The following is a 27,942-nucleotide window of genomic DNA, read 5'->3' as shown; positions in this document are numbered from 1 at the left end:
GGAGGAATGATACCGCTTTAGGGGTCTGTGTTACAAAATGTATAATTGATGCATTGGACCCGCTAATACCGACATGTATCTGTATGAGTAGCGTTTCTATTGTAGTCTACCGATTAACCCACCTCTATGGTGCTATGAGTTCAATGGTCAGCGCGACGCACACTGCTCGCGCAGCCCCAGAACGTCCCACATACTCGCGCGACATCAACAACAATGGCAAACCCAAACCGTGGTCTGTTTTGGTAGGAGATCTCTGATTGGGAGCGAGACGGTCCGAACGCTTAGTCGCTGAATTCCATGTCACATTTCATTTTTTTTTTTTCAATTGGCGAGTTGTATTTTTTAGTCAAGAGTGTCCCGACTATTGCAAACATTTTTTTCGTTTTTAATTTTTTTAAATTTGTAAAATGTGCGAGGCGCTGTTGGCCAGCTCACACAGTCTGTGCATGTGTGTCCCTGCTGCTGCTCTGCTGGGCTACGGCTACTAACCTAGCTGCTCTTCACTCGGTGGTGAGCTAACGTTAGCCCGGCCGCGTTTATTGACGTGAGAGGGGGGAAAACACCAGCGAATGTAAAAGCGTGTCCGTGCGATCCGTCTTATGACAACAACCCTTAAACCGTTTCTTAGTCGTCGCTGTCGGGTACGGTAAGAAGTGTTGTATGGTTTTGTCGTAGAAAAGACTTTGCTGGCTAGCTAACAGGCTAGCTATTTGTGTTGTATTCTTCGACTGAGAGAAAACGGGCGAGTTTTCTTTGAAAGTATGGATGACCAGACCAGGATGATGACGGGTCTCACCGGACTCGGTGGACTAGCACAAGCCGATGTCGGTGACCCGGACTCGGTCAGGAAACAGCAGTCCCTCGGTCAACCTCAACAAGACATAGGGGATATCTTACAGCAAATAATGGCCATCACCGACGAAAGCCTGGACGAAGCACAGGCCAGGTGAGACAGGCGAAGAGCCATTTTCCACACATGATAGCTAAGCTAAAGTGCGTTTTGTGTGTCTTATTTTCTGCTCTAGGGCTCAAGCTTTTGTGTGAAACCTTCCCGTAAATTAAGGCAATGATGCATAACTGCAACATTAATGCAACTTCACGTTACATTGTAATCCGTTGCTAAACCAATACTTAACCGTTAGATTACAGCGTTAACTTGAAACATCCACATTACAGTGCTGTTGTAGTTTGGAAGGTGGTTCTTTTGTTACTTCAAATCGTGCTTTTATTGTGTACTGTAGTTTGTAAACATGCTCAAAGGGGCGATGATGTTAATTATAATTAGTATAACAATGAAGGGTTAAATGTGAAAGTTTGAATGTCCTATTGAGTCTGTGACAATGGTTTCCGAATAGAATGTATATAACCACTAACATTAAATCTGTGTTTGCATGCTTGGATCAAACAGTAACAGTTTCAGACCACATCAGTAGTATTTTTAATGCTTTCATTAACCCCTGCATAAAGAAAACAAATCCTACATATTTCATGAGTTTTTTTTAGGTTTTTTTTTTATCTTTCCATTGGCTCATAGGACGATATCCCGTTAGTGACGCAAATGTCCCTTTCACGCCAATTAGTTGGTGTGACTACAAAGACTACGTCAACAATTGACTAAATGCTTTCTGCATGTTTTTAAGTTGCTCGCCTCAGAGCTATGTGAGTGAAAATAGGTTCTTCTGGTCAACACATATTAAGTCAAACTATGGCAAATTAGTTTTGCCCAATTACAACAACATGTTTGTGAAATGACGCTCAAATGAGCGTCGATAACATTAGTCATTGGTATGCAAATGAGCGGATACATTAAGGGTGAGGATTACTCAGTAGTCGCCCTGTTTGTGATGATAGCAGCCATTCATTCATATGACTTAATGTTTCGTGTTAGAGGTATTTTACGTATACCAGTATGCATCGCAGTGACCCCGCTCACTCATTTGCCATGTGGCTCGAGGAGCATGAGGGCAGTTTTTTGAGATGAAGCAGACAGTATTTTCAACAATAGACAACCGTCCACTGCGAGACTGTGGCCACAGTGTGATGTGTCATTAGCTAGTGATTTTCCACCCAACATTTGACCACCTGGTTCTCTTAATTAATTCACTCCTCTTTCACTCCCTCCCTCCCTGGTGTTCATCCTTTTCATTGTGTGCTGGGTGCAATCAATTCTCCTATAATGTGTACGCGAGTGCAGCTGTCCGCAAATCGAGTTTCTATTAATGAGATGGTGGTGAGGGGGAGGGATGATGCTATACCAGCAGCTTATGAACACTGGGGTATTACCTTTTCTCCAGCACAAGTTTGAGGGCTTAATCAGGCCTTATTTCACTGACACATGCAAATAATTTAGCTTTGAAATATTTATTGCAGTCTATTATTTTCCATCTTCTCACAGTCTTTTTTTTATCCTCTATGGCTTGTGAAGACCATTTACAAAAAGGTTGATCTGCAGTGCAACCAGTAATGTAAATTTCAATTATTTGGATTTAAAGGGCCAATTGTAGTGTAGGAAATCACAGCAGGTCTATTATTAGATGTTAACGGGCTATTCTGAAAAACTAATTAAAGGTGTGGCTGCCTCGGAAGTGCCAGAGGTGTCCTTGCTGTATGCTTGTATTGATTTAAACTCCCACTCAGAGCATGTCCTCTTCATGCCATATATGTGCAGGAATAACACTAAACAGAATGCAGCCTACTGGCAGTTCAGTGGTCACAAATTGTGTCGCATGTACAGTGCAAATCTTTGCTGTTGTCACATGCATAGTTTGTATATAATCATTGGAGGCATTTTGATAAAGAAATATTCATCTTTTGAACGGTATACGTTTAGCATTAGCTGTGGAATTGTTAGGCTGTGTGCTAATTTGCAGGTTTACTTCAGGTAAAAGCATCAAACGTAACCCGAACTCAGGACTACATGTTGTTACAAATTGTTTTCATAATATATAGCAGAGCAGTTGGTTATGACCTAAAAATGTACAGTTCTTCATCAACATCATACTTAACTCTGATCAAGTTTGTCACCCACGCATCAATCTTTTCCTCGGTCACGGGCTACGAGTTAACGTGCGGTGGCTCTCGTGTGGGCACGACGTCCGTGTCGTGCAGGGTGGCAGTGTGTCGGGATGGGGAGTGGTCAGGGCAGCGCAAGAACTCGGTGTTGCGGAGTACACTTCCTGCGCACCATCCACCCTCATCCTCTCACCCTGTCGCCATATGTTCAGATGCTGGCCAGAGGAATCGCCGGCGCATTGGGGTGGATCAGACGACCCCACAGAGGGAGGGAGAGCAGGGGGGGGCATGGCAGGGGGTGGCCTGCCACTCAACTTCCAGCACAGGTCAGTACAGGACCGCATGAGCACCTCCTTCTCCCCCTCCTGCTCATACCCTCCATGCTGAAGGCAGCCCTCCCCCCAACTCAATCCAGCAGTGACAGAATTGGTGGACAAAAATGACACATTTAATGCTCGACACATAACTCTTGACATCATACTGCCTCACAAAGTATCTTGCATGGCATACAGTAGGAGCACTATTTGCTAGTCCCCATAGTCCCCTCATTAATACTGCAGTGGACATTCACAACTGGAATTGGTGTTGAGGTCAGGTGTAGCCAAATCATGTTCATCTGTGGTTGTTTTCAACTTGTTGTTAGTGATGTTATTTGGAGAAGAAATTCTTTATTTCATTGTGATCGTCAGGTTTTTCTTGTTTCATATTTCCCAATCATCAGAAACGGAGGCCTCATGCTGGTTTTGTTTTTTTCACTTGAACTTTTTCACTTTTCCAATGACATATTTGTTTTTGCCACTGACGACATCTGTTTTTGTAATAAATGATGCCTGTTGTGATTTGTAAAACATCAATATGCTTGTTTTCTCCATCTATAGAAGTAGTCATTAAACACAAAATAACAAAAACATTTTACAAGATAACATAATATTACAACAGCACTGCAAGCTATGCTCACACAGTTACTATAGAGTTAACAACAACTCTCTGACAAGCACAACAACAAAGTAGCATTATGAGCTACATGGGTGTAGCATGCTTGTATTGCATGCTTAGTTACATGTTTTTGTTATGTGTGCCTTTTCATAAGTTTTTGAATGTGAACAACACAGTTGTATGTGTACTCGGCACTCTGATCTAATTGGTGTGTACTGTTTGTAGAATACTTAAATAAAAGCTAGAGAATATAGTGTCATTTAGGGTCGTATTAGGAATGGGGCTTTACAAGTTTTAATACACACGTAAACTGTTTGTGTGGGTGCATGGATGTGAATCAGCAGGACATTTAGTTGTTATGGTGTTCTGATTTGATTACGGTGAACTGTAGAAGTTTTGCCCTTTTCTCCTTTTTTAATTGCTATTAGCCCGTTTGGCAATAAAGCGAATGTTTCTGATTAAATTAAAATTGAAACTTAATCCTAATCCGCTCTATCAACTCGCCATCTACTGTTATGGACCAGGTCTTTCTGTGAGAGGTAGAAATGAGATTACTGTGTATTAACTCTGGAATCTGGTGCTCAGTAATGATGACCTTGAGGTTTGGCATCATTACCTGTCCTACAGTGCAAAGCGTCCACATGACAACATTACTCTCGCTTGTTCCGATTGACGTATCGGGGACGTTTTCGGCACCGATGACGGCATTTGACCGTCGAAAAATGCATTTAAACAACACAGCTCTGTCCTGCTGTGTTGCATGGCACTGTTGAAATGCTGTATGCATAATACATACGGCTCCTCTACCTGTTTTTTTATGGGGGAGGACATGGATCGACTTGAGATGGAGGTCTGTTTATCGTAATCCTTCCTCGCTCTCTCTCCCTCTCTTATTCCCTCTTCTCTCTTACAGGAAGCATGCCCTGAACTGTCACAGAATGAAGCCAGCCCTCTTCAGCGTTCTCTGTGAGATCAAAGAAAAGACGGGTGAGTTTCTACTCCACTCGTTCTCCTCTTGTTTTCCAGTCTGCACAGGTTGTAACCCAATGTGGAGATGTAGTGCGCTTCTGTTCCACTTTACCTGAAAACCAAGTTACTTTTTGAATGGCCTTGCAGAGAACTCTATTGATTGTATTTGTTATTGAACTGATTCAGCTGCATGTATTGTGCATGCTTTGGTTCAAGATAACTCCTGATATGCATTACTGTTTTTTGTTTTGGGCTAGTAATTATAGACACCTGCCAAGACTTCACACTGACCAGCTGAAACTAATCTTAGTTGATTAGTGCCTTTTGATACTTGAGTCAGACAGCAGAACAGGAGTTTACACACTTATTTATCAGATTGTTGAAGTACCTGAATGCAGAAATATACTTTGCATTTCTGTGACAAAATGTATGAATGGTGCAAACCAACAGGCTGATTCAGTTAGTTGAATTACACAGCGATAGTTACTATTTTAAAGCAGGGTAATAAGGCCTGCTGCTGCCACTACCACGAAGTATAAGATCCAAATGATTAGAAAAAAGAAAGTTCATGCACAGCTAGTTGACAGCAGGCAGATATGAAAAAACTCCACAGGGGTTATTGCTTTACAGTCAAACTATTATGCTATTTCAGTTCAAAGAGATTCTCTTTCCTCCTGCACTATTAAAACAACTTCATGAGACAGTGTTGGGTAATTGTGTATTTGGGAATAAATGGATATGCATGTACGTAAATGCAGTATCTTCGTCGAAACATGCAAAGCAACACAAAACTATTCTAAGATTGTCTTAGCAAATAATGCTGGATTTCTAACGCACATACGCACATATAATTTATTGCCAATGTAAATACCTCAGATTTGCTCTTACTCGTAAAATGATTCAAAGTTAACGCGCTTCTTATTCTCATCTTGTTAGCTATTCAAGTCAGCTATCTGACAGATTCTAGTGCAGTTCAAAGGCGCAGGCCTGGGACGGATGGCAGATTGATGGTTATGGTAGTGTAAATGGGGTGTGTTTTTAAATCCTCTCTCTCTCCGTCGTGCTTTTCTCTCCCTCCCCGTTGCCTCGTGTGTCTTCTAACAGCAAACCTCTCTTGTTCAAAATACAATTTGAAAACGCTGCACTGCTGTCTGTCGTGGCCATTTGTCAATAATGTATTATTGCTCTCCAGTGATTGGACCAAAAGTAAAGGCTAGGCTTGAGTGAGTGGGGCCGGGTACACTGTTTCCCAGGCAACCAGTGGTCTTATTTACCCTAATGCCATTCACTTTGATTTTCACATTTAGTCTCCCAGCAAGCTGGAGAGTGGCTGTGAGTACTTTTACAGTAAGCTGAGCATAGAGGTAGGCGAACAAAAGATTCATGCTTGAGGTGAATATGCCAACCATGAGAGATATAGAGATCTTTTGGCTCTGCCTGTGCTCTGCTGGCCATCTGCCACGCAGTGCCCTCCTAACTGCACCGTGTACCTGCTTGGCATTTCACTGCTACTCCATCAGACCCCCTGCAGGCCCCATTATGTGCCTCCGGAATGTGAATTGACTTCTCTTCAGTGCAGCTCGTGGAAGACCCAATCAGTAGTCCTCTAGTATCTCCACAAGATTTTTCTGCAGTCTTCTTTTCACTAACAAACATGCACTTGTTTCGGCGCACACACACACACACACGCTGTGTCTCTCTCTTGCACACAGCCCCCCCCCCCCCCCCCCCCCCCCCCCCCACACACACACACACACACACACACACACACACACACACGCTGTGTCTCTCTCTTGCACACAGGCGCCCCTCCACACACACACACACACACACGACACGAAAAAGGATAAAAGCAAACTCGGTCTTGGGTCTACTCTTACTGCCTCGGTCTTGTCCTCTTCCCCCCTCCCTCCCTCCCTCCCTCTGCCTCGCTCCCATTCTTGAAAGAGAAGACTTGCTCTGACTCGGGGCTTTGATATGGTAATGTAATGGTGGTGGTGGTGGTGGGAGGAGGGAGGTGGGGTTGTGGGGGATGGGAGGTGAATTCCTCTGAGGTGCCTGCAGTTGGTTAGATTGTTTTCATTGTAAAGGAAATGTTCTGCGCAAATGCCAGTACCCCCCCACCCACCCCCATCACTACCTCCTCCAAAACACCCCCCATTTTACAACAGTGCCTGCGTTGTCCTGAGCTCCCTAACATTAAACATGACCTCCGTCTGCGTGAAATTTGATTCTTGTTAATACTTCATTAAAGATACACTCAGAAATTACAGCGCATGGAAAAAGACGGGGGAATGATCAAAGTTGAGAGCCAGTGGCTTTGCTTCCACTCTGTTCTGTTCTCCCTCGCTCTCATGGGTATTTGCTGTAAAAATAGCTCTTGGTGCAATGGGACAGCTTATGCCAAAATCTCTCACAAGCCACTGCAGTTACTCTCAGAAGTTTTTCATTAAGTTTGGGTATGTTTGAGGCGTTTCTCCGTACTTTTATGCATTTCCTTGTGCTTTTCACATGACAACAGTGAAGCTGTCACTCACTCTGTTCCGTCACCCTGCTCAAGTCCTTCTCTTTCAAGCCTGAACAACTCCCAGTTGTTTATTTTTGGACGGATTTTGAAAAAACTTTTCAAGCGGAATTAAAGCTTTACAGTCTCTCCCTCCTCCTCCCCTGACTTGGACAAGTTCACACCCCCAACACTTGCCATTCATCTTGATAAGCTGTCTGATAAACAGCTCTGTGCGATAATGCTGCTGGATGGCTGCGTAGAAATGGTGGCAAACTAGCAAGCATCTTACCTGTGTAAGACTGAAATGGCTAGCTCTGTGTCATCTCTTACAGTTAAAAGTATTGACACCTCTCTTGTGTTTAGCATGTATCTATATACCATCACTCATATGGGCCATGCATCCCACAGCAACAGTGAGGGTTTAACAACAAGTAAATCCTGATTGCTCTGTTAGGTGTCCTCACAATGTGTCTGGGTGTTTGCTGTCTGCCTCACACCGCTCTCTTTGCATCATCTGATCTGAGTTTGTCAGAGGATTTTGGATCACATTCATTGCCTTAAATTTTACTGATATTTACCTAATGTTGGATGGAAATGTCTTTTCTTTTCTAAACGCATTCAAGCACCCGAAATCTCAGTCGGTGGCTGCCGGCAGAGCCAGCAGCACTTAGCTAGTATGTTGGCAAAGCGGCTAGCTGACAACCCATCATCACATCCTATTAATGTTTTGACAAGATGGATGAATGGTGAGATTTAGCCTACTCCATGAACTCGCTCTCTGGTTTATGATTTTCAGTGCTATTCCTGGTTACATTTAATATAAAAGCAGCCCCTGTGTAGTGATGTCTTATCAACATACTACAAATACAATTAGTAAAAAAGGAATTAATATGAGTAAGCCGTTGATGAAGAAAAAATAGGACTGCTGTGTTGACTGTCGAGAGTTGTACAATCCTACCTCAAAGGAGTATAAACCACCGTGCAGCTTCTTGGCTTTTTAAAAAGCCTTCAAAGTGGTTCATATTGTATCTAACCTGTAGCAGCACAGACACACCAATCCTTGTTTTGTAGTGTAAGGTTTATCTGAATGGATCCTTATATTTTCTGTCAGCCTACAAACTGGCACAAAACCTCTTTCAGAGAGTAACCAAACTATTAAACAACGGATGTCAAACCGGCTCATTTGGGGTCGTGGTGTTTTTGGTGACGTTGCTCTACCGTGGCATTCGCAGCACTCGGGTTGTCTAAATACCATTACAGCAACAAAATGGTCCCAATTACATGTTAATTGAATTACGGCACGATTGTATTAGTAAAAACACAGAAACAAAACAGCATTAAAAGTCACACATGCTTTCCATGTGTTAATTCACAGCTAAAACAAACATTTCACTTTTCTGGAACCTTTAGAAACCTCATTTAAATTTGTGTCTGTTTGTTTTAGAGGCTATGCATGAAAGTTGACAACAAAACATCACACACCAGTGTTGTCCTGTTGGGAAAAACCTCTTCAGCGTTGATTTAGGTGTTTGTATTCCACAGACTTTGACAGACTACAGTACATGGAGGCTAGTGAATCACATGCCTCATTAAGGAAACTTAATTATTATTAGTTTTCAAAGAGCCCAATTTGGAACAGAGCCATAAAATTTTATGAGTTGTTAGGAACCTGTGGGAAGTCTTATTATATTTTTTATGAGGGAAAGGCATACATTGCCTTTTTAAGCCAGAAGCAGTAACGAGATAAAAATAGTTTGTGTTAGAAATGTGACCTACGTGAAGCTACCGAACCTGCATTGTCAGTTTGACTATCTCTTGGGTTTAAAACAAGAATAGGTCATCCACCTCTCTATAGCCACACTTCCCTTGGTCAAATCCTCTGGTATTTGAAAGAGTTTTATATTTACACTCACTATCCAGTGAGGCTGGATTATCTCATTGGCTTTTCAGGATTCTCCGTTGTTTTTGTGCTGTCCTGCCACTCAATCCTTTTTTTTTTTCCTTTCCCCGACCTCTTTGCAGAAGACAACGAAAAAAAGATAGTGTGTGTTGGGGGGGGGGGGGGGGGGGGGGGGGGGGGGGTTGTTGCAGGAGCGATACAGGGAGATTGATGAGGCAGTAAGAGCAGGAGTAATTACTCGGTGTCCATTCCCCAAGCCAGATTGGCAGACGGCTAATATCACACAGACCCCTGGCCCTGACAGACACACCACCACCCCCCCACCACCACCACCACCACCACCCAGCCCAAAGTGGGGAGGCAGCACACCCCAACCTTCAGCGTAGGCCTAATGGTGTGTGGGCCAACTGATTTCCCCATGTGGTATAATTCCTGTAGGAACTGGACCTCTGTATATTGACGAGGGGAACTGCTGTGTGGAGTGTTTGTAGGATGGGAAAAGCTCAGTGGAAGACTGCGTGATGAATTAATGAATTGCGTGGTTATATTAGTACAAATGCCCATGCTAGGTTTGTTTCTGTCTGATCTAATTCACGAAGAACATCTAGAGTTTGACGGCAGAACAGTCGGGTTAGGGTTTGTTGGAGGAGTGAAGAACGTGGGTCAACAATGATGAAGCATTTGCTGCTATTTGAGTGCTGGAAATTGACGTTAAACAGAAAATTAAATAATGATTTATTAGTGCCATATTTCATTGGGGTTACTTACTTAATTAAAAAGGGCAACAAATAAGACTTTGCATACTGGTGACAGACACTGCTGAAATGTAATTGGCCGGAGTGATACGATAGGCAAGGCACCATGTTCTGCACACTTTCCGCTTATTTTGGATGCACACATTTTCACGAATTTAAGCCCCAACAACAACAAACCAGGAAATATTGAGTGACCCATCGGTATTGGTCAAGGATCCCTCACTAGGGCGGAGTCCTACCGCTTCATCTCATCTGCTCTCCCTCTCAGCATATCTATGCCTCTCGCATTGCTTTTAGGCTCTTAAAAGAAGAAGGCATCTCTTTAATTAAAGATATGTAAATGTAGTCTCAGCTGGATTGCATTAGTTTGGTGGCAGTGGGGTGGGCGAGTGCCAGAGCATAGCTCCTAATCCTGACTAATTAAGGATTAATTACAATTGATGGGAGCCTTCCACCCCTCTGCAGTAGTGCACATAGCTGTCCCAGACAGTATGTTTGTATATTTCACACCATGTCATCAATGCAGGGGCGAGATGGAAACATCGGGGCTAGTAAAGGGGGGGATTAGCTGTATGCATTGGGTCATTACAGATAATAGGAAGCCCATGCTGCTTCTAAGCTTGTGGCACTCTTCATCAGTATCGATGGATGGATTGATGCTAATCCAGAATAAATCCGTACTCTGGAAAGATAATTAGTTTTTGTTTCCATCAGTTTGTAATATGTGTATTCATTCATGTGTGCACAGGTTAGCGGAGCCAATTGAGAACACCCTTCTGTAAAACCACTGGTTAATTGTTACCCCGACCAGGCAGACATACTACCGACACAGTGATCTGATTCCTCACTAAACTGGTACATCGGACCTGTGCAGACTAACCATGTAGCCGCGGCTCTCTCTGGCACCATCTGACTGTGTCATAATGCTTGTTCACTTGTTATAAATGGGCACTGCTCTTCTGATCTATCGCTTAATTGCCACCTAATTTGCATAACAGTGCAAATTAACGACCTCTCAAATGAGCGTTCATTTTTCACAAAGTCTTTAGGAGCTCCTTAAGAGTCTGCGCTAATGAGCACAGGAGGCAGCTGGCCTGATGAGAGTTGACTGGGGGAAGATCCTGGCGGTGCTTTAACAAGCCTCCTGCCTAGGTGCTCTTCGTCATCCTCCTCTTCCTCCTGTGACATTTCAAATTCCTACCTCCTTGTCTCTTCTTTTTTTCCTCTGCGCGCAGAACTGTACTAGACTGGGGATATTGTGTTGGTGATGTAGTTACTGGTGCTCAACAGTGTTTCATTAACCTTTAAAACACCATTTGTTAAAGCTCTATTATGCCATTATTAACATCCAAAAGAAATCTTAAAAAAAGATCTATTTCCTATTTACCTAAAATAACATCAATGTGTGGTCAGTCACTAGTCCAGCTGGTGGTATTCTTCAACTTGAATCATGTTTTTCTCTTACTTTTGAACACGTTATGACCTTTTGAGGACACTGTCAGTCCTATTTTAGGGGGTTTAACTTGTGATTTGTATTTGTGATGTACATTTCCTGAGTATGTTTGATGGGTCAAGCTCTAATTGAAGAAATAGAAGACTCAAAACTGTGTTTTGAGGAATGTAGTATGTGCTGATCATAATTGTGGAGGTGGCCAATAATTTGAATTTCATTACTATATTTAAATTTTAGCATTGCAAGTATTCCTAAAGTTAAATATACATTTTATATGCTGATTTAAAATAGTAACTTTTGCCCTGCAAAGAACTATTGCAAACAATTCTACTACACTGTTCATAGGAATTATAGACACAGGGAACATTCATTGTAGGTCCTTAAATACCTTCTATTTGTGCAGATTAGGTGACAACCTAAATTGATTTATCCGTCATTAGTGTTTGTGTGTGTTTTTGTTTGTGTGATGGTGTATTTGTGTATGACCATTCAAGGGGGGGTACATGTAGTCATCACTCGAGTGTCCAAGTCTCTCTCTCTTTAGTTAATTAAGGGCTGATTAATGATGTGTTGGACTGAAGTGTTGTTGTGTTTGCCCAAGGTGTGAGTTCTCCAATTCACACCTTAATCAGACCACACTGTGTTTGCTCTGAAGTGTGTGTGTGTGTGTGTGTGTGTGTGTGTGTGTGTGTGTGTGTGTGTGTGTGTGTGTGTGTGTGTGTGTGTGTGTGTGTGTGTGTGTGTGTGTGTGTGTGTGTGTGTGTGTGTGTGTGTGTCAGAGTGGGGGGCTGTGTGCAACAGGACTCTACCCAAACAGATGCTGATTAGTGTGAGCTGCTTAAAGTGGCAATGGACATATGGATGAGGCTCATTAAGTAGATTGTACTCCACAGAAATGCCATTTTAGAAGAATGGGGTACACACTTTTTATGTTGAATTTACAGTACAGATTTAGCATATACGCAATATCCATTAGGCAAAAAGCCCATCAGGGAAGTTATTAATTTTCAACGCCATATTCTACAACTCGCCTAAGGCAACATTTTATTCACCCAAGCCCCCTTTTTCTGAGCAACCTATATCCTACTGAAATGGCTCGGTAAATCAAATGACTCAGTGCTCAGAGGAACTTGTTGGTAATAGTTGACATTAATTGATTGTTACATCATATGATTTTGTAAAGAAAGTGCCATTAGCATCAAGGTTCCTACTCCGATTGCTAAAGACTGCTAGTGGTGATATCAGACGTGATTTTACATGAACGGACTTTACTGGGGGACTAATTGGGCATAATGAACTCGAAGTTTGTATTTCACCGATGCAACATTACAGTTTGGAAAAACAGAATCCAGATTAGGTCTGGTCACATTTGGGTTTTGTCACACGGGTTGTCCAGTTAATCAAATATTGGTCTCTATCATGAGTTTGGCTTCCCAGCAATTAATGAACATGATCGACTGCGGCATTAACGTGTAGAATAGTGTTCCGCTTATGGAAAAACGCTGCTACATATCGAATCAAGCACTTCCTAAACTCACAGCCAACCACCAGGGGGCCATTGAGATATTTTGGGGAGCTGCCTTCCCGCTACACCTGCAGCAGCAGCATCCTGTGAAATGCATTCTTGAATGTTGTAGCTGCCGCTTAAAATAGAATAGAAGAAACTTATTTTCATGCAAAGATTTGTTAATTAGCAGGAATGTATCAGTCTCATAATACAACAGTAACATGACGTCGGTGTGGAAGTTTTTCAGCAGGAGTGAAGAAGGCATGAAGCTCGTAATTTTGCACGACTGAAAGTCCAAAATAAGCTGCAGAGGAACAACCTTAAAATATTTGGAGCAACCAACTTAATCGGACACTTTATATAATGTAATTCATTCCCATGCATGCTGCTAAGAGTAATTGCAGTGTTTGGCTCGTCTGCCGACAGCATGAGGTCTCTCTAAAACAGTCCTGCTTATAACGGAGCTAACAGACAGATTATTTTAGAGGTTTTATTTTTATATTTAGTGAGAAACTTGAATAAACACAGTTGTTAGAAAGAGATGTATTTACAGCTATATAAATGCATATTAGAGCGGGAATTATGACCTGTTTAACTTCTTAACGCTAACGTTGGCTATAAACAGCTTATAATATATTATTAAAAATACTACGGCCAAGATTTTTATTTATTTAAAGTAGTTAAATAGAAATACAATCATTTTTGTGCAAACTACAACTATAGAGGACAATAATTAAGTAAAATGATAATATGTAGAATCTTTGACGGTTAACACTGAATCTGCAAAAATCTGTATTGCCAGGTCAGACCTTTAAAAAATCAGAATCTGTCAATAAGATCGTGGTCTGTGCCTCTCTAATAAGGACCTTTATTAGATTATTTTAATGCAAATATTTGTACATTAGCAGGAAATTTAGCATAACATCAAAGTGAAAGCAGTGCTCTGTTTACTTTAATGACAAAGTGCAATACAAATATTTTATCCCTAAAATGAATGAAAAATTATGATAAGTAATTGTGATCTCAAAAATTTATCAAAAATAATTGTTAATAGAATTTTGGCCATAATCATGCAGTCCGAACGTCCACTTAAAGTTACTGTTGGGAACTTAAACATGGTTATGAAATCAGTGTTGTACTATATATGACATATGTAAGTAAACTACTCCATCAGGACTAGATTAGGTATTTAAATTTAGTAAAATTAAAGTTCCTCGTAGTAGCTCTTGTGTTTCATTCAACCTAGAAACCAAATCCAACCGTGTGGGGTTTAAACAACCATCCTCAGGGTCATGCTTGGTACAGGAATTCTGTTTTTTATTTGTTTTTAAGGGTGAACATCTGAACGCGTAGTGTAACACAGACTAGGCAGATTGGCCCCTGTTTTTATTTTCCCTGGCACATTTGTATTGCCTTCACTGTTTTAATCCTTCTACAGGGTTTTACCTATCACACCTCCAGAGCTGCAGTTGAGATTTGTTTTTGCGAGGTGAATTTGCATATTCATGTTGCATATTTTCATTGTAAAATTCATCTTTCTAAAGCCCATTCTCTTTATCTGAGTTCTCTGTCTGTAATGAAAGGGAAAACTGATGTTTTCACAGTCCTATCTTTTCACTCTTTCTGGCTCGCCTGCTCTCTGGCACGTCTGTACTCTGGATTCTGTATATTTCTGTAGCTTCTCTCTCTCTCTCTCTCTCTCTCTCTCTCTCTCTCTCTCTCTCTCTCTCTCTCTCTCTCTCTCTCTCTCCCTCTCTGTCTCTTCCTCTCTTGCACACATATCTTCTCCTGTGACTCCTTTTTTCAATTCTCCTTGGTTCTCCTTCTACCCTCTCTCTCTCTCTTTACCTTTTTTCCCCTTTTTTCCTACTCTATCCTCTCTCCCTCTCTTTCTCCCTCTCTCTCTCCCCCGCTCCCTTGCTCTCTCCCAGTGAAAGGCTGAGAATACCCAAGGGAGCTGATGCAATTAAAATGCTAATCCTGTCTGTCTACAGAGAGAGGGAAAGGGGGGGGGCTGACAGCATGAGGGATTGCGGCTCACATGGAGAACTCGACTGAAATGGAGAACAGAGGGAGGGGGGGGGGCACTGGGGGAGGTTGGTGGGGGTGCGCTGAAAGGGAGAGGGGGGAGGGGATGTGTGTTGGGGGGAGACAGAGTGAAAAAGGGGACGCTAGCGAGGGAAAAGACAGACAAGGATAAAGCTTGTGTTGTGAGCTGAGCAATGATATACTGACTGCGTTTAAGTCTTATCTCTCCCTATGTGTGGAAGGCATTACAGTTAATGTACAGCAACACACACTATTGGTTGGGCTGTTCACCCTTACCTGCACCACTTCATATAGTGTGTGTTGTGTCTGCACAGCACACCGTTTCCACATTGGCTGTGCAGAAATGAGAATGATTATGTATGCAGTGAAAGCCCAGCTGGATACCCTGAATATTTCATAGTATGTGTTGCTCGCTCCGTCTCTCAATGCCACACAGCCCAGCCAGGGTGGTATCGTGTGCATAATAGTGTGATGTCTAAGAGCTGTGGATGCAGGCTGTAGGCCTTAAGCTGTCTTCTTATTTTTTAAAAAAAGAAGGAAAAAAAGAGAAGAGAAGCGAGATTTAAGTATCATTACTTCCAGCACTCTGAGTTTTAGTCTCTCAGTAAGAGAACCAGCCCAGCGGTGATGTCAGGAGCTAGTTGATCAAAAGGAAACAGCCAGCCAGCTCTCAGACCTCTGGATTTTTAGTATTATTTGTGTTTTTCAGGAGTGTCGTGGTTGGTTTGTGTGCGGAACACACTTGGGCTCTCTTTCTGTGCAGTATTTTAACTCGTCTCAACAGCTGCTGTAATACCACTAGGCCACTAGACTGTCCATGAGTGCAATTGTGGGTAATCACAGCTTAATTGGAGTAATTAGGGGAATGTAGGGGCATTAGGCTACAGCTGGGGGCCATGATGATGAGTAGTGGGGGGGGGGCAAAGGGGAGGAGGGAGAGGTGAGAAGCTTCAAGAGCCACAGTTGCCCTCTTCAGTGTGGGTCAGTTGTACTTCTCAGTGAACACAGTACAGTGAAGATCAACCCCACACTTTACTACAGTCAAACTGGCCTATATTTTTTTCAGTACACACAAAAACTTGAACCGCCATCAGAGTGTTGTCAAAGTACCCAAACAATTGTGTAGATTCATTCAACAGGTACAAAACACACCTCATGTCATTGGTCATTAAATTAGCTTTAGCGTATCTGTTTAGGAAGTGCAGAGATGGCTTGTGAAAGAGAAAGAGGAGGGAAAGAGATGGGCGAATCAGGGTCATTAGTTCAGGCGGCTGGGTCTGCTGCATTCCTGAGCCCTGAGATGGGGGAGCAGCAGAGCAGGAATGTGCCTCAGAGAGTGAGGAGACCTAAGCAGAGAGAAAGAAAAAGGCAAGAAGGAACAAGAAAAAAAGGGGAGGAAAAGTTGGACGCATTGCTGCGAGAGGCCTTAAATGGTGGAACAGACTCATTTATCAAATGAAGTTTGAAAAAAAAAAAAAAAAAAAGAAGCAAAAACTCATCTGCTCCATAGCACTTGGAAACTTTAAGCAAAACTGTTTTTGTCCTCATTTCTTTCACATCTGTTGGTGCTGTAGTACGGCTCTACTCATTTGTTAGCTCTGACTGCTCCTCAGCTGCAAACTTTTTTTCTTTTTTTCTTCGATTCTTCAACTTTGACAAACAAAGAATCATAAGATTGTAAAAGTTAGAGTCGCTATGAATGAGTGAGTTCATGCACCCCGTAACCTTTTGATGATGAGCTTTGACTAACTAGCGTAATCCTTTAAGGAGGACGAACGCCTAACCCAGTTTCCACTGGGATTAATCTTGTCATCCATATTGTTCGTGTCTGTCTCCTTCAGAATCCTGTCTGGTCTCAACGCTGTTTGAATTGGCTTCTTCCTCCTTAATTAAGTCTCCAGTTACAAGATCAACATAAATGTGGACACACTATTATGTTTGTGACTGAATCAATATTTCACAATTCACATTTTGAAAATATAATTACTTTTTAACTTTATAAATCCTAGTGATATTATTTTTGTTGGCATGTTTTCTAACCCTAACCCCATTAATTAATTTAATTATCAACTAATTTGCAGTTCAGTTTTTTAGATGAATTTTTGTTGTTGTTTAATCTACAAAAAGAAGCAAAGGAACCTAAGGAGACATCTTCAAATTGCTTGATTTGTCTGACCAGCAGCCCACAGGTCAGAGATATTTAGCTCACACTGCTCAAGAAGCACTTAGTAAAAGTAACGGCCTCTACAATTATTTTTAATTTGTGTATTTATCCTGTAAGAACCACGTGTTTCATATCATTATTGCGATTTACAAAAGAAACAGACTTTTAGTGCACAATATGCCCGAGATATTGAATTATGATACCAACTTTTTGAAGTTAAATGACTGAGAAGCAAAAGGCGGCAAACGATTTTAAAAGCTTTAGGCTCTGAAGAAAAGACGGTCGTCTGTACTAAACTTTTTGGTAACAGAGTGGTGTGTGTGTGTGTGTGTGTGTGTGTGTGTGTGTGTGTGTGTGTGTGTGTGTGTGTGTGTGTGTGTGTGTGTGTGTGTGTGTGTGTGTGTGTGTGTGTGTGTGTGTGTGTGTGTGTGTGTGTGTTTGAGAAAGAGAGGGAGAGAGATGAGAGCATGGCTGCAGGCTGACAGAGGTCCTGGTATAATGCAGTGGTGGAGAGCAGCAACTGATAACTATACTTATGGCCACTGGGGCTCATAGTGACAGCACATGCACTCCCATTACTGGTCCCATGCCTCATGCCCTTATCTTTGGCAGCCTGCCACAGAGGGACCACACTGCCCTCTGCTGCTGGTTCAGAGAAGTTCAGGCTCATTGAGGATTCAGCCAGGCACCCATAGCAATGACTCAGGGGAGAGACTTGACTGGGTTTTGACAGGGCTGCACTTCTTTGAATTTTAGCAGTGATAAAGTGTCTTTCTATGCACCTCTAGAACCCACAGGATTAGCCTTCTCCTTGAAGGGAAATGTGTGGTCTGTCGGTTTTCAAAAAAACTTTTCTAACCAACAGGTTTCTCAGTCCTAGAAAGGGCAGACTGTAACAAAAACAAACCGGTACATTTTGACCTTGCCTGCCTGACTTGTGCACTCTTTCTCTCCTTCTGTCCAGTGCTGAGTATACGAGGTGTGCAGGAGGAGGACCCCCCAGATCCCCAGATCATGCGGTTGGACAACATGCTGCTGGCGGAGGGCGTGTCGGGACCAGAGAAGGGCGGAGGATCGGCTGCAGCGGCTGCAGCTGCGGCCGCTGCAGGGGGCTCACCCACCGACAGCAGCATCGAACACTCCGACTACAGAGCCAAGCTCGCCCAGATCCGGCAGATCTATCACTCTGAGCTGGAGAAGTACGAGCAGGTGTGTGCAGAGCAGACCCAACATATACCGTTAAACGGTGTTTACATGTTAAATGTATTTAGGTCAGTTAGTTAGAGAGAGAAACATATTTTATTGTGTACCTGGGTTTATCAGTCTGGTAACAATCTTGTGCTAAATGAAGGGAAATATACAGTAAACTGTTGTGCTATTAGAATATGATTTATAGGATTGTATTCCAACAATGCCACACTACAAGACTGATTACCTGTTTCCATGTTTAGAGGTATTTAAATGATTATAATCAGGTGCTGTAGTTTCGTTTGGAATGAACATTAGTGAAGGGATTGGCAACCACATCACGCCTCAGGCGTCTGAAAGTCTGCAGGTGTCATTCATACAAACAAAAAGTTTACCAGGTTACTTTTCACCAGCCAGTCCATAATCTGTGAAAACAAATGCTTTAGTCTAGTTAGAGTATCTGGACTCTTCCTCATTGTGTTCTCTAAAGTCCTTTTACAGTGTGCTTTACTTATAATTTAACTGCTTAAATAAGAGGTGGCTTCTTTATAAAGCATGGAAATTAATTTGGTTTGAGAACCACTACTGTACCCTGTGTTTTATAGTTCCAATGCTACTACTGACTCAGAAAGAAAGTGTCGTGGTATTGCTCTATTTTTCTGAGAAAAGATGAAGTATCATTGACAGAGGAGTCAGACGAGTCAGACAGCCGAGGCATGTCATCATCAAAACTATGTCACGGCACGAGACAATCTGTGCTCGGGCTATCTTTTTACAGTCGCGTTCAACTCCTTCTCTCTCTCTGTCTCTCTCTCTCTCCTCGGTCCAGGCCTGCAGTGAGTTCACCAACCATGTAATGAACCTGCTGAGAGAGCAGTCTCGCACACGGCCCATCTCTCCCAAGGAGATTGAGCGCATGGTGGCCATCATCCACCGCAAGTTCAGCTCCATTCAGATGCAGCTCAAACAGAGCACCTGCGAGGCCGTCATGATTCTGCGCTCGCGTTTCCTCGACGCCAGGTCTGTCTGTCTGTCAAATTGTATATTATTTCCTCGTGGGAGGAAGTGATCTGAGCATGTTGACACTGTGTAAGACTCCACATTTCAAGCATGTTGGTCATTATCTCTTCTCTCTGTGTCAGACGTAAGAGGCGCAACTTCAACAAGCAAGCCACAGAGGTGCTGAACGAGTATTTCTACTCCCACCTGTCTAACCCTTACCCAAGTGAGGAAGCCAAGGAGGAACTGGCCAAAAAGTGTGCGATCACTGTGTCTCAGGTGAGTTGCTAACACCACTATTATCCAGGGCTGTTTGAGTATGAGGACACTGCAACTGTTTTTGAGGAAGCTGAGGGTACCCTGTCTCTGTTTCAAGATCAGTTTCAGTACTTACTTTTATAGCATCTTTTAAAAAGGCTCTTTAAAATAGATTTTTCTGTTATAAGGGGAAAAAACAGGCTGAGCTATAAAGATATTCATTATCCATGTTTAACAGATTTAGCGGAGGGGGCTACAAGAGCTAAATGAATGGCAAAGGAAACCCTGAGTTTGCATATCTGACATCCATCTGTCCCTCAGGTCTCTAATTGGTTTGGCAACAAGAGAATACGCTACAAGAAGAACATCGGTAAGTTCCAGGAGGAAGCCAACCTCTACGCAGTTAAGACAGCGGTGGATGCTGCCAACGTGTCTGCGCAGGCTAGCCAGGCTAACTCTCCGGCAACGCCCAACTCAGGTACCACATGCTCCCTCTTGTCTACCCACAAGCCCTCTCACTTCTCATTAACAGACTTCAGTTCATCTACATATACTTTCATTCTTACACACAACTGAATCCCATTGAACCACAATACGACTGTATGAAGCAGAAAATGAAAGTTTCTTGTAGCAGCTTAAATCCCTATTATAATGAAGGAAAACATTAGATTGTTTCGTGTTTCCTAGCAGTCATTTTTTTACAAGTCTTCATCCCCATAGAGTAAAAAGTCTGTAATGTTGCTCATTTGGTTTTCTATCATGTCAAAGGTGTGCAGAACAGTTAGTTAGGACCAGACTGTGTGTGCAGTTGTGCTGTTAGCCAAGATTTGAATTCTTTGTGTGCTGTTTTGTGTGTCAGGTGTTTTTCTAACATTCAAACACTTTAATATGAACTGTTGTGATACTGATGATGAGAATGAGTTGGAGGGACTCACCTGGTGTCTGCTTAATGTGCTTTCTGTCCATTTCCCATATTTTCCTTCTACAAATTGTCCCTATTCATTATTTATTTAATTGCTTTTGTTGTGTGTGTTACCTTACTCTTTGCATCTATGGAGTGCATTTTCTTGATTTTTAAAATTAAGAACACACATCACATAGTTATAATATAATAACTCCAATTTGCTAAGGACCCTGAATGGACTATGTAGGTGATCATTCAGATGTTTTGATTAATTTAATCTTCCCCTTTATGTGGCGGCAGTGGACTCAAGATAAATGGTGACTACTCTGGACAGCCAGGTTGTTAAAACCGTTTTAAGAGTGACAAAACTCAAAGATGTCTGGGTGAGAAAAGGCCTTTTATAAAGAAATAGTGAAAAAGGAAAGCATTAAGATAGTAAGAGGAAGTATGACTCAGCTGTCACTGATTAACAGATGTGTGCAATGGTCCACAGTTCATTTTATGTTCACTTTAAACAGTTTATTTTGTGCATTTTTCATCACAGCATTAAACCAATTTTCACAAATTCAAACAGTTCGTATGGAGGATGCAGTATGACTGTAACTTCTACGGGCAGACACCCAATTTAATCAATTCACTGGATATCTTTATGTAAATTTGAACCAGAAAATCATAGACATAGATAAGACTTTATACATTGATTATACAAAGTATTAAAGACAAACTATGTTTTATGAATGTCACAAAGTTTTTTTTCTGTTGTAAACATTCCGGTTTCCAACAAGATTGTTTTGATGTGTGAAGGGATTAAAATGTGGATGAAGCAGACCACAATACGAGCAATGAATCCTACTTTAGGAAAGTAGCCTTTTGAATTTGTGGAGTTTACCGTCTCCTTTATTTGTCCACAAAGTGAAACTCCTTATGTCATCCAAAAACCCCCAAACTGTGATCCACAGAGAAGGCCAAAGAAACCAAATTTACTCTTAACAAAAATGTTTTTTTTGCTACTAAAAAATGTGTTTGCAACTTTTAGAAATACATACACCTCTCTTTGTTTTTTTTGTTCCAGCTGGCACAGGTTTAGGCAGTTGGTGTGTGCAGCTGAAGCCAGGCTTTCAGGCTTGTAAAGTTCTGAATTCAGCAAACGCTGGCTGAGAACATTGACCCGCATATTGAAGCTGGTTATTAAAATCTACTTCTTTAAGTCGATGTCCGTGACCAGTGGTGACTTTTTGACCCTCTGACACCGGTTGAGCTGATTGGTTATTGGCTCAATATATATATATTGCCTGCAGGGTCACCGGGGTCATACAGTTTGTCTCACACAGGCGACGCCTACCTCAGCCTGCGCTCCCTCAACGGGGAGGGTCTCAGCATCGCCCCCTCTCTACAGCCGCAGGTACGCACTGAGGAAGAGTTGACCTCAATGCCGTTAACTCACCTACCCAGAATCCCTGGATACCTACCCTTAGCGTAGCTCCTTTTGACCTCAGAACCCGTCCCAACGTTACCTCTGGCCTCATCCTCTCCTCTCCCAACAACCCCCCCACCACCACCAAACTGACCCTTCTATGCTCGGGACAGTGAGCCCTGAGGGGCTTATGGCTTCACTCAAGAGTTTGTTATTGCATATCCCACTATAGGTACATTGTTCACACAGTCCCTACCCATGTGTTTTTCTAGAGAGGGCACAGGGCCTTCCTCAAGTAGTTATCAACATAGAGCTGGAATATCTGCGAATTGAACCAGAAACCTCTCTGATTGATCCGTTTCTCTACCTCTAGGTTGTCCTGCACCTCCAACAGCCTCCTGCCTTTTTAGTCCGTGTTTTCCTTCCCTTTCCACACATTCCTCCATCCCGTCTCTCCATGTGTTCACCTCCTAATGTAGACTAGAAGGAAATGTCCTCAAACCTTTGTTGTTCTAGAGGAGTCCACATACTTCTGCTGTTTAGCGCTATATATATCTATATATATCTATCTATATATCTATCTATATATCTATCTATATATCTATATATATATATATATCTATCTATATATATATATAGATATATATATAGATATATAGATAGATAGATAGATAGATAGATAGATAGATAGATAGATAGATATATCTATATATATATATATATATATCTATATATATATATCTATATCTATATTTGATAATAGAATAATCTGTTATTAATTAAAACAAGGTCACCAGCAGCCGAGCAGTCAGTAATACAGGCTCTGATGCGTACAGCAGAAGTTTGTGGACACTATCATTCCTCTGTCCAGCCTGTGGTTAAGTTTAAGTTGTCTAACTGTGTGGAAATGCGTGTGTGTGTTTTGTCTGTGACAGGTGGATACCCTGCACCATGCTACACACCTGACGGGCGGCTATGAGGAGCTGTCGGGTAGTGGCCTCTACACCCCTCATTGCCTGGATGTGAGTACCAACTAAAGGCTCCTTCTGTGGTGTTTGCATTTAGTAGCCAAGATACTTGCCTAACAAATGCTCTGCTCAGTTTGCTTGAAATTAATTATTTTTTAATGTCTGTGTTCCACATAACAATTGTTAAAAACAAGTATAAAAATTATGTTCAATGTGAAGAAGATTCAAACTGCACATTGAAATAATGTAATTGAAACACTGTTGGACAACAGTTCCAAACATTCATGGTTATAATTATACATTTAAAGCAGTTTTAACCTCAACTTTTAGGCCAATCACCGAATTAATACTTTCTGAGATTTGACAATAAACCAAAAGCTGCATTTTGCTGGTGAATTATTTTAGAGACTTAAAGTTAATAATTTATAACTTGGGGTTAGAAAACGGTGTGTTTGCATGCACTTATGTAACCTGGTTAAAGTCGGTTTTCTCCAGTAAGACAATTTCTTGAGCATCAAGAAAACTAGAAAGGAGGTTTCTGTAATTAGGGTAAAAAATTACCCCAGCTAGATTTCTCCTGAGAGAATTTCTCTGCCTTATATACGTTTAACAAAGAATAAATACATTTATACATTCTCTAATTTCTTTGAGTAATGTGATTGCTTAAGTGCTTGAAAACCCGGCTGAATAATTAATAGAAATTTTGTCTGCAGCCATTAAGTAGGGCCTTGTAAAAATTGTTAGATTTGTTAGATTTTTTCCCAAATTCTGTGATTTCCATTTATATTTTTCTGGATTTTGTAGTTTACAATTTGAGCACATTTTGTGGATGAATAAAATTCCAACAATTCAGATTTTTTTTTTTAAAGTATTGAAAATCAACAAATATGATTTTTTTTCAATCAAAGAAAGTGATTCAATACAGTTATTAAATACAACCATTCCATCTTTTTATAAAACGAAGTGCTCTGAATTCCTCAGTTTTTTTAGATGACTAACAAGCGACCGCTCAGCGTGTCTTGCGCTCACCGACAGGTCGGACTGCTCGATGATGCATCGACGAGCCCCTCGGCTCGCGTCATTGAGCAGTGAGCGCCAAGCCAACGCCAATGTCATTTTTATCATTAAATTCCGCGATTCCTTCCGTTTTCCGCATCGCCGAAATCATAGGGCCCCAGCCAGTAAGCTATCTTGAAGCTGCATCATTTGGCTTGTAAGCACAAATAAAGCTGATTTAGACAACTCCATTATAAAACGCCTTCATGCAGAATACTCTCCTCCCTGTTTGCAGGCTAACAGCTGGCAGGACACCACCAACCCCCCCTCGGTCACCTCTCCTCCCAGTCCTCCTGGCAGCGTCCACTCCGACACCTCCAACTGATTCGGTGGCTCTTTCCCTGCCGTCACTTCATTCCCACCGCGGTCTGCTCCGACTACCATCCTCTGTCTTCATTTTTCTCTGTTCCCTCGTCGCTTCAACTGGACAGCCACGCATTGGCTGTGCTCGCATTTCATAAACACACACACTGTGCTGGAACACAGGACAGCCGAACAGTAGTTAGGAGGAGTTCTCTCTCCGCCCTACAGCTCCACTTCAACGCTAGAAGCTCCTTCACTCCGAATAAAAGAGGGATGGAGCTTACTGATGCCGAGACAGATAGAAAACATCTTTACTATCAAGGACTTTTTGAAAAAAACCACTGACCCAGCTGTGTAGATGATCATGATGTCTGTACATTGTGTATATGCACGTTAACTTCACACAGTACTCACACTGCTTGTCCGTGTGCACCTCTGCACACTCGACCCTTTGCTTTGGAAAACTGTGTGTGATCGCCTGTATCTCTTGAAGCCGTGGCATTCAACGGCCAAACTGTTGATACGGATCACCAGGGAGCTCTGCTCACCTCGCTCGTACCAAAGTGCTGCCCCCCCAGTAGTCGTCAACACCCGTCCCTCCGAGATCACCCTCTGCCAAACTCAACACAAGACACTGTTATATCCTCGAGTCCTTTACAGCTCGATGTTTCATTCTGTTGGAGATCCAAACAAAGTGAACAATCGAGACGTGCACCCCGCTTCCATAACACACACCTCACAACTTCTCAGTCGTTTTCATAGTGCGCCGACATAAAAAGACGTGTCGACACAACAGTTAGCATCCTTGGTATGGGTGTCTCTACCTGTGAAAGGGTAGTGAAGGGGATCACTGTTCTAGCCCAGGAAGGGCAGGTGATAATAGGGCTGGTGAGGAGGAGGAGGAAAGGGCAGAGAGGAGAATATCTTTGGTTGAGTGGATGTAACTAATAGCCCTTTTTGTTGCTAACCAATAGGGGGGTGTTGGTAGATGGCTTATAGACTTTACTTCTTGCTTTCTGTCCGCTAGTTTGATTGTAGGCTAATTTTCTAATGCTGTTTCACCAAGAATGCACCAGCCACCACCAAAAATGAGCTCAATAAAAGCATCTAAATGACGTTAGAAGGGTGGAAGAGATTGTGGGGGCATCGATGTGTTATTGGGACAAAAGTGACATGAATTTAGAAAAGTGACTGTCTTCCATGCATGTAGGACTTCTAGGCGTGATTATTATTGTTTTTCATTTAACCTTCCAAGTTTTTAGCTTCGTTTTTATTAACAAAAAATAAATAAATAATAAAAGGGTATAATTATTACAGTCAGACCAAAAAGGAAAAAGTGCATCATGTATTGCTATGATGTGTGTGTCTCTGTGTGGGCGTGTGTACAGTGTCTTGTCTTGGTCAAACTGGCTGGTGCTCTCTCACCTTTTGTAAGCATTCTAGAGACTGGAGTGCTTCCACCAGCCAATGACACACCAGGTGGGGTTCAACTGAGATCTCCTCCCCCCCTCCCCCATCTTGAAAAACATTTACGCTTGTGAGCCCAAGGCAACACACTACAACCTTCTGTTGTACCAAAACCAAAAATGCCACGTTCAGCAATGTAATAATGCTACTCTGTGTCTCTCTCTAAAAGTTGGTGCACAGCAACCTTTTCAGTTCGAGGAGAGGAGGGAATTATATTTGTATCTGTGTCTCTCTGTGTGGTGTTGTCATGCCTCAAGTTGATTTGATTTCTTTCTTTTCTTTGGGGGGGGGTTGTTGTGGGGGCGGGTGGAGTGAGGACCGTCATATCGCACCTGTAATTTGATTGTGAGCATAGAAAGGTATGCTCTCCCCTTAACTCTTCCTTTAATACCTTCTGGTAAAACCACGAATATTTAGTTTTTAGTTATACGGCCAATTGGGCAAGGGCTTCTCTCTCTCCTCTGTTACCAAAAAAAGAGGCAGCGCTGGGTGTAGTACAACTCTTAACTCGTGTTTAAGACAAACCTGCTACATTTTTTTTGGGGGGGGAGGGGGTTAATTCTTTGGAGCTTTTTTATACATTAACTGTTATGTGAATAACAAAGCATTTTGATAGTAAGGTAAAGCCTTATGAAGATTTAAGTGTCAGTCGAGACTTCTATGTTACAGAACAAAAGCTTATAAGCTGGTCACGTGTGATATCCCACATCTAATTACTTGTTTTGTTACTCATCGCAGTTCATACGACTATCTTATGAATAACGTTATCGCCACACCAAATTATCATGCCCCCTCCTTTTTCTACCTGTTGTAATGGATGTCACTGTACAGTTTGTGTAATGTTTCAGTATTTTTTTTTTTCTTTTCTTCTTTTATAAACTTTGATGTTTTTGGTTGAGATGCCAGTTTTATTTGGCCTTTGTGTCACAGGATTCATGATAACTATCAATTTTGAATATTATTTAGGTCTTTTGTTACATAACCGGGTGGCAATGTAGGGTTTACAGGCGTGACATTTGGTGCTGTGGAAAGACAATTGTATCAATTGAGGTTCTCCGACAAACATTATTTGGTGTATTTTGCCATATAGATTTATGGACCTCCTTCCCATCAGACTGCCCTTCAGCTGCCACACTTCCCTAAATATTCACCCATTTGTGCTTCTAAATCTTTTTTTAAACATGCTCAACTTATTGCTCGAGATCAGAACTTGATGTTTATGAAGTGGAAAAATTAGTTTTGTAACTGGTTAATTATTGCTCCTGGCGCTTAAAATGTATCGGCACATGACGACTAAATGTAAACGTCCAGATGTGAATCCCAGAACCTCTAAAACTTATTCAAGTCTGTAATTTATGATTCTGAAGAATGAGAATATGCCAGCAGGTCATTTGCATACAACTGAGAGGAAGTTAATATTGAATTTAGTTTAAGGAATTTGAATAACTATGAATTAGCAACTTCATTTTAATTTCTTTTTAAATTCTTGCGACACCTTGAAGCAGGAAGAGAGGCAGACCTTCACAATAAAAGCCTGTGGTCTACAGTTCGTCATTCCCCGCTCACTTTGAAAATACATACAGAAAAAACATTCATGCATAAACCCTTAAGACTGAACGGCTGAATTTTTGCAACATATCTGCAAATCTAAAACAGAGGACTTAAAATTTGACATTTTACTGTTAATCATGTTTAAATCTTGTTTGGATTCTGCAAGTGACTAAATTACTTCCACAGCACCAAATGGTTTCTTAAACCTTTTTTGATTTTTGTTTTTCTTAGTATATTTGTATCTCCCCTCTTTCCCTTGTATTTACCCCTCTCTCTACCTCTGTCTTTCCATTTCTCTTGTATATAACCCCCACTGTTTTCAGACTCGTGAGTCTGTATGAACTCCTTTTATACCTCAACTTTAGAATTGTTCTAGAAAGAGTAAAACAAAAAGGAAGAATATGACAAATTGTAGTGTTCTTATTAGAAAATTAATAAAAATGATTTAGTGTGACTTTTTTTTTCAGTATTTGATTTCAGATTTTAGGAGTGTTTCATTTTATAATTTGTCACAACTGCTCTTGTGATAGTCAAACGTAATAAAAGGAGAGATTGCACCATCTGATGGTTAATATGTGAATCT

The 27,942-nt window shown here is 41.7% G+C and overlaps 1 protein-coding gene across 4 annotated transcripts; it reads left to right on the top strand.

The window, feature by feature from the left end:
- Positions 1-227: 227 nt before the first annotated feature.
- Positions 228-27,919, top strand: pbx4 (pre-B-cell leukemia transcription factor 4). Of its 4 annotated transcripts, XM_068718439.1 has the most exons (10): positions 228-946; positions 3,225-3,338; positions 4,862-4,935; positions 18,216-18,460; positions 19,269-19,459; positions 19,582-19,717; positions 20,018-20,174; positions 21,899-22,002; positions 22,950-23,036; positions 24,274-27,919. In XM_068718439.1, exons 1-10 carry the CDS (start codon positions 762-764, stop codon positions 24,361-24,363), a joined length of 1,383 nt encoding a protein of 460 aa, XP_068574540.1. In that variant the 5' UTR covers positions 228-761; the 3' UTR covers positions 24,364-27,919. The 4 variants fall into 4 exon arrangements, with proteins under 4 accessions (XP_068574540.1, XP_068574538.1, XP_068574539.1 ...); XM_068718437.1 differs by lacking the exon at positions 21,899-22,002 and having other exon boundaries at positions 24,274-24,364; XM_068718438.1 differs by lacking the exons at positions 3,225-3,338; positions 21,899-22,002 and having other exon boundaries at positions 24,274-24,364.
- The last annotated feature ends 23 nt before the right edge of the window (positions 27,920-27,942 follow it).

This window comes from Cebidichthys violaceus, unplaced genomic scaffold (assembly GCF_023349555.1).
Source record: "Cebidichthys violaceus isolate CVI_PGR_0920_01 unplaced genomic scaffold, fCebVio1.0.p SCAF_23, whole genome shotgun sequence".
In the NCBI taxonomy this organism is placed as follows: domain Eukaryota; kingdom Metazoa; phylum Chordata; class Actinopteri; order Perciformes; family Stichaeidae; genus Cebidichthys; species Cebidichthys violaceus.
The sequence above is the reverse complement of the archived record's forward strand: the minus strand, read 5'-3'. Positions and strand labels throughout refer to the sequence as shown.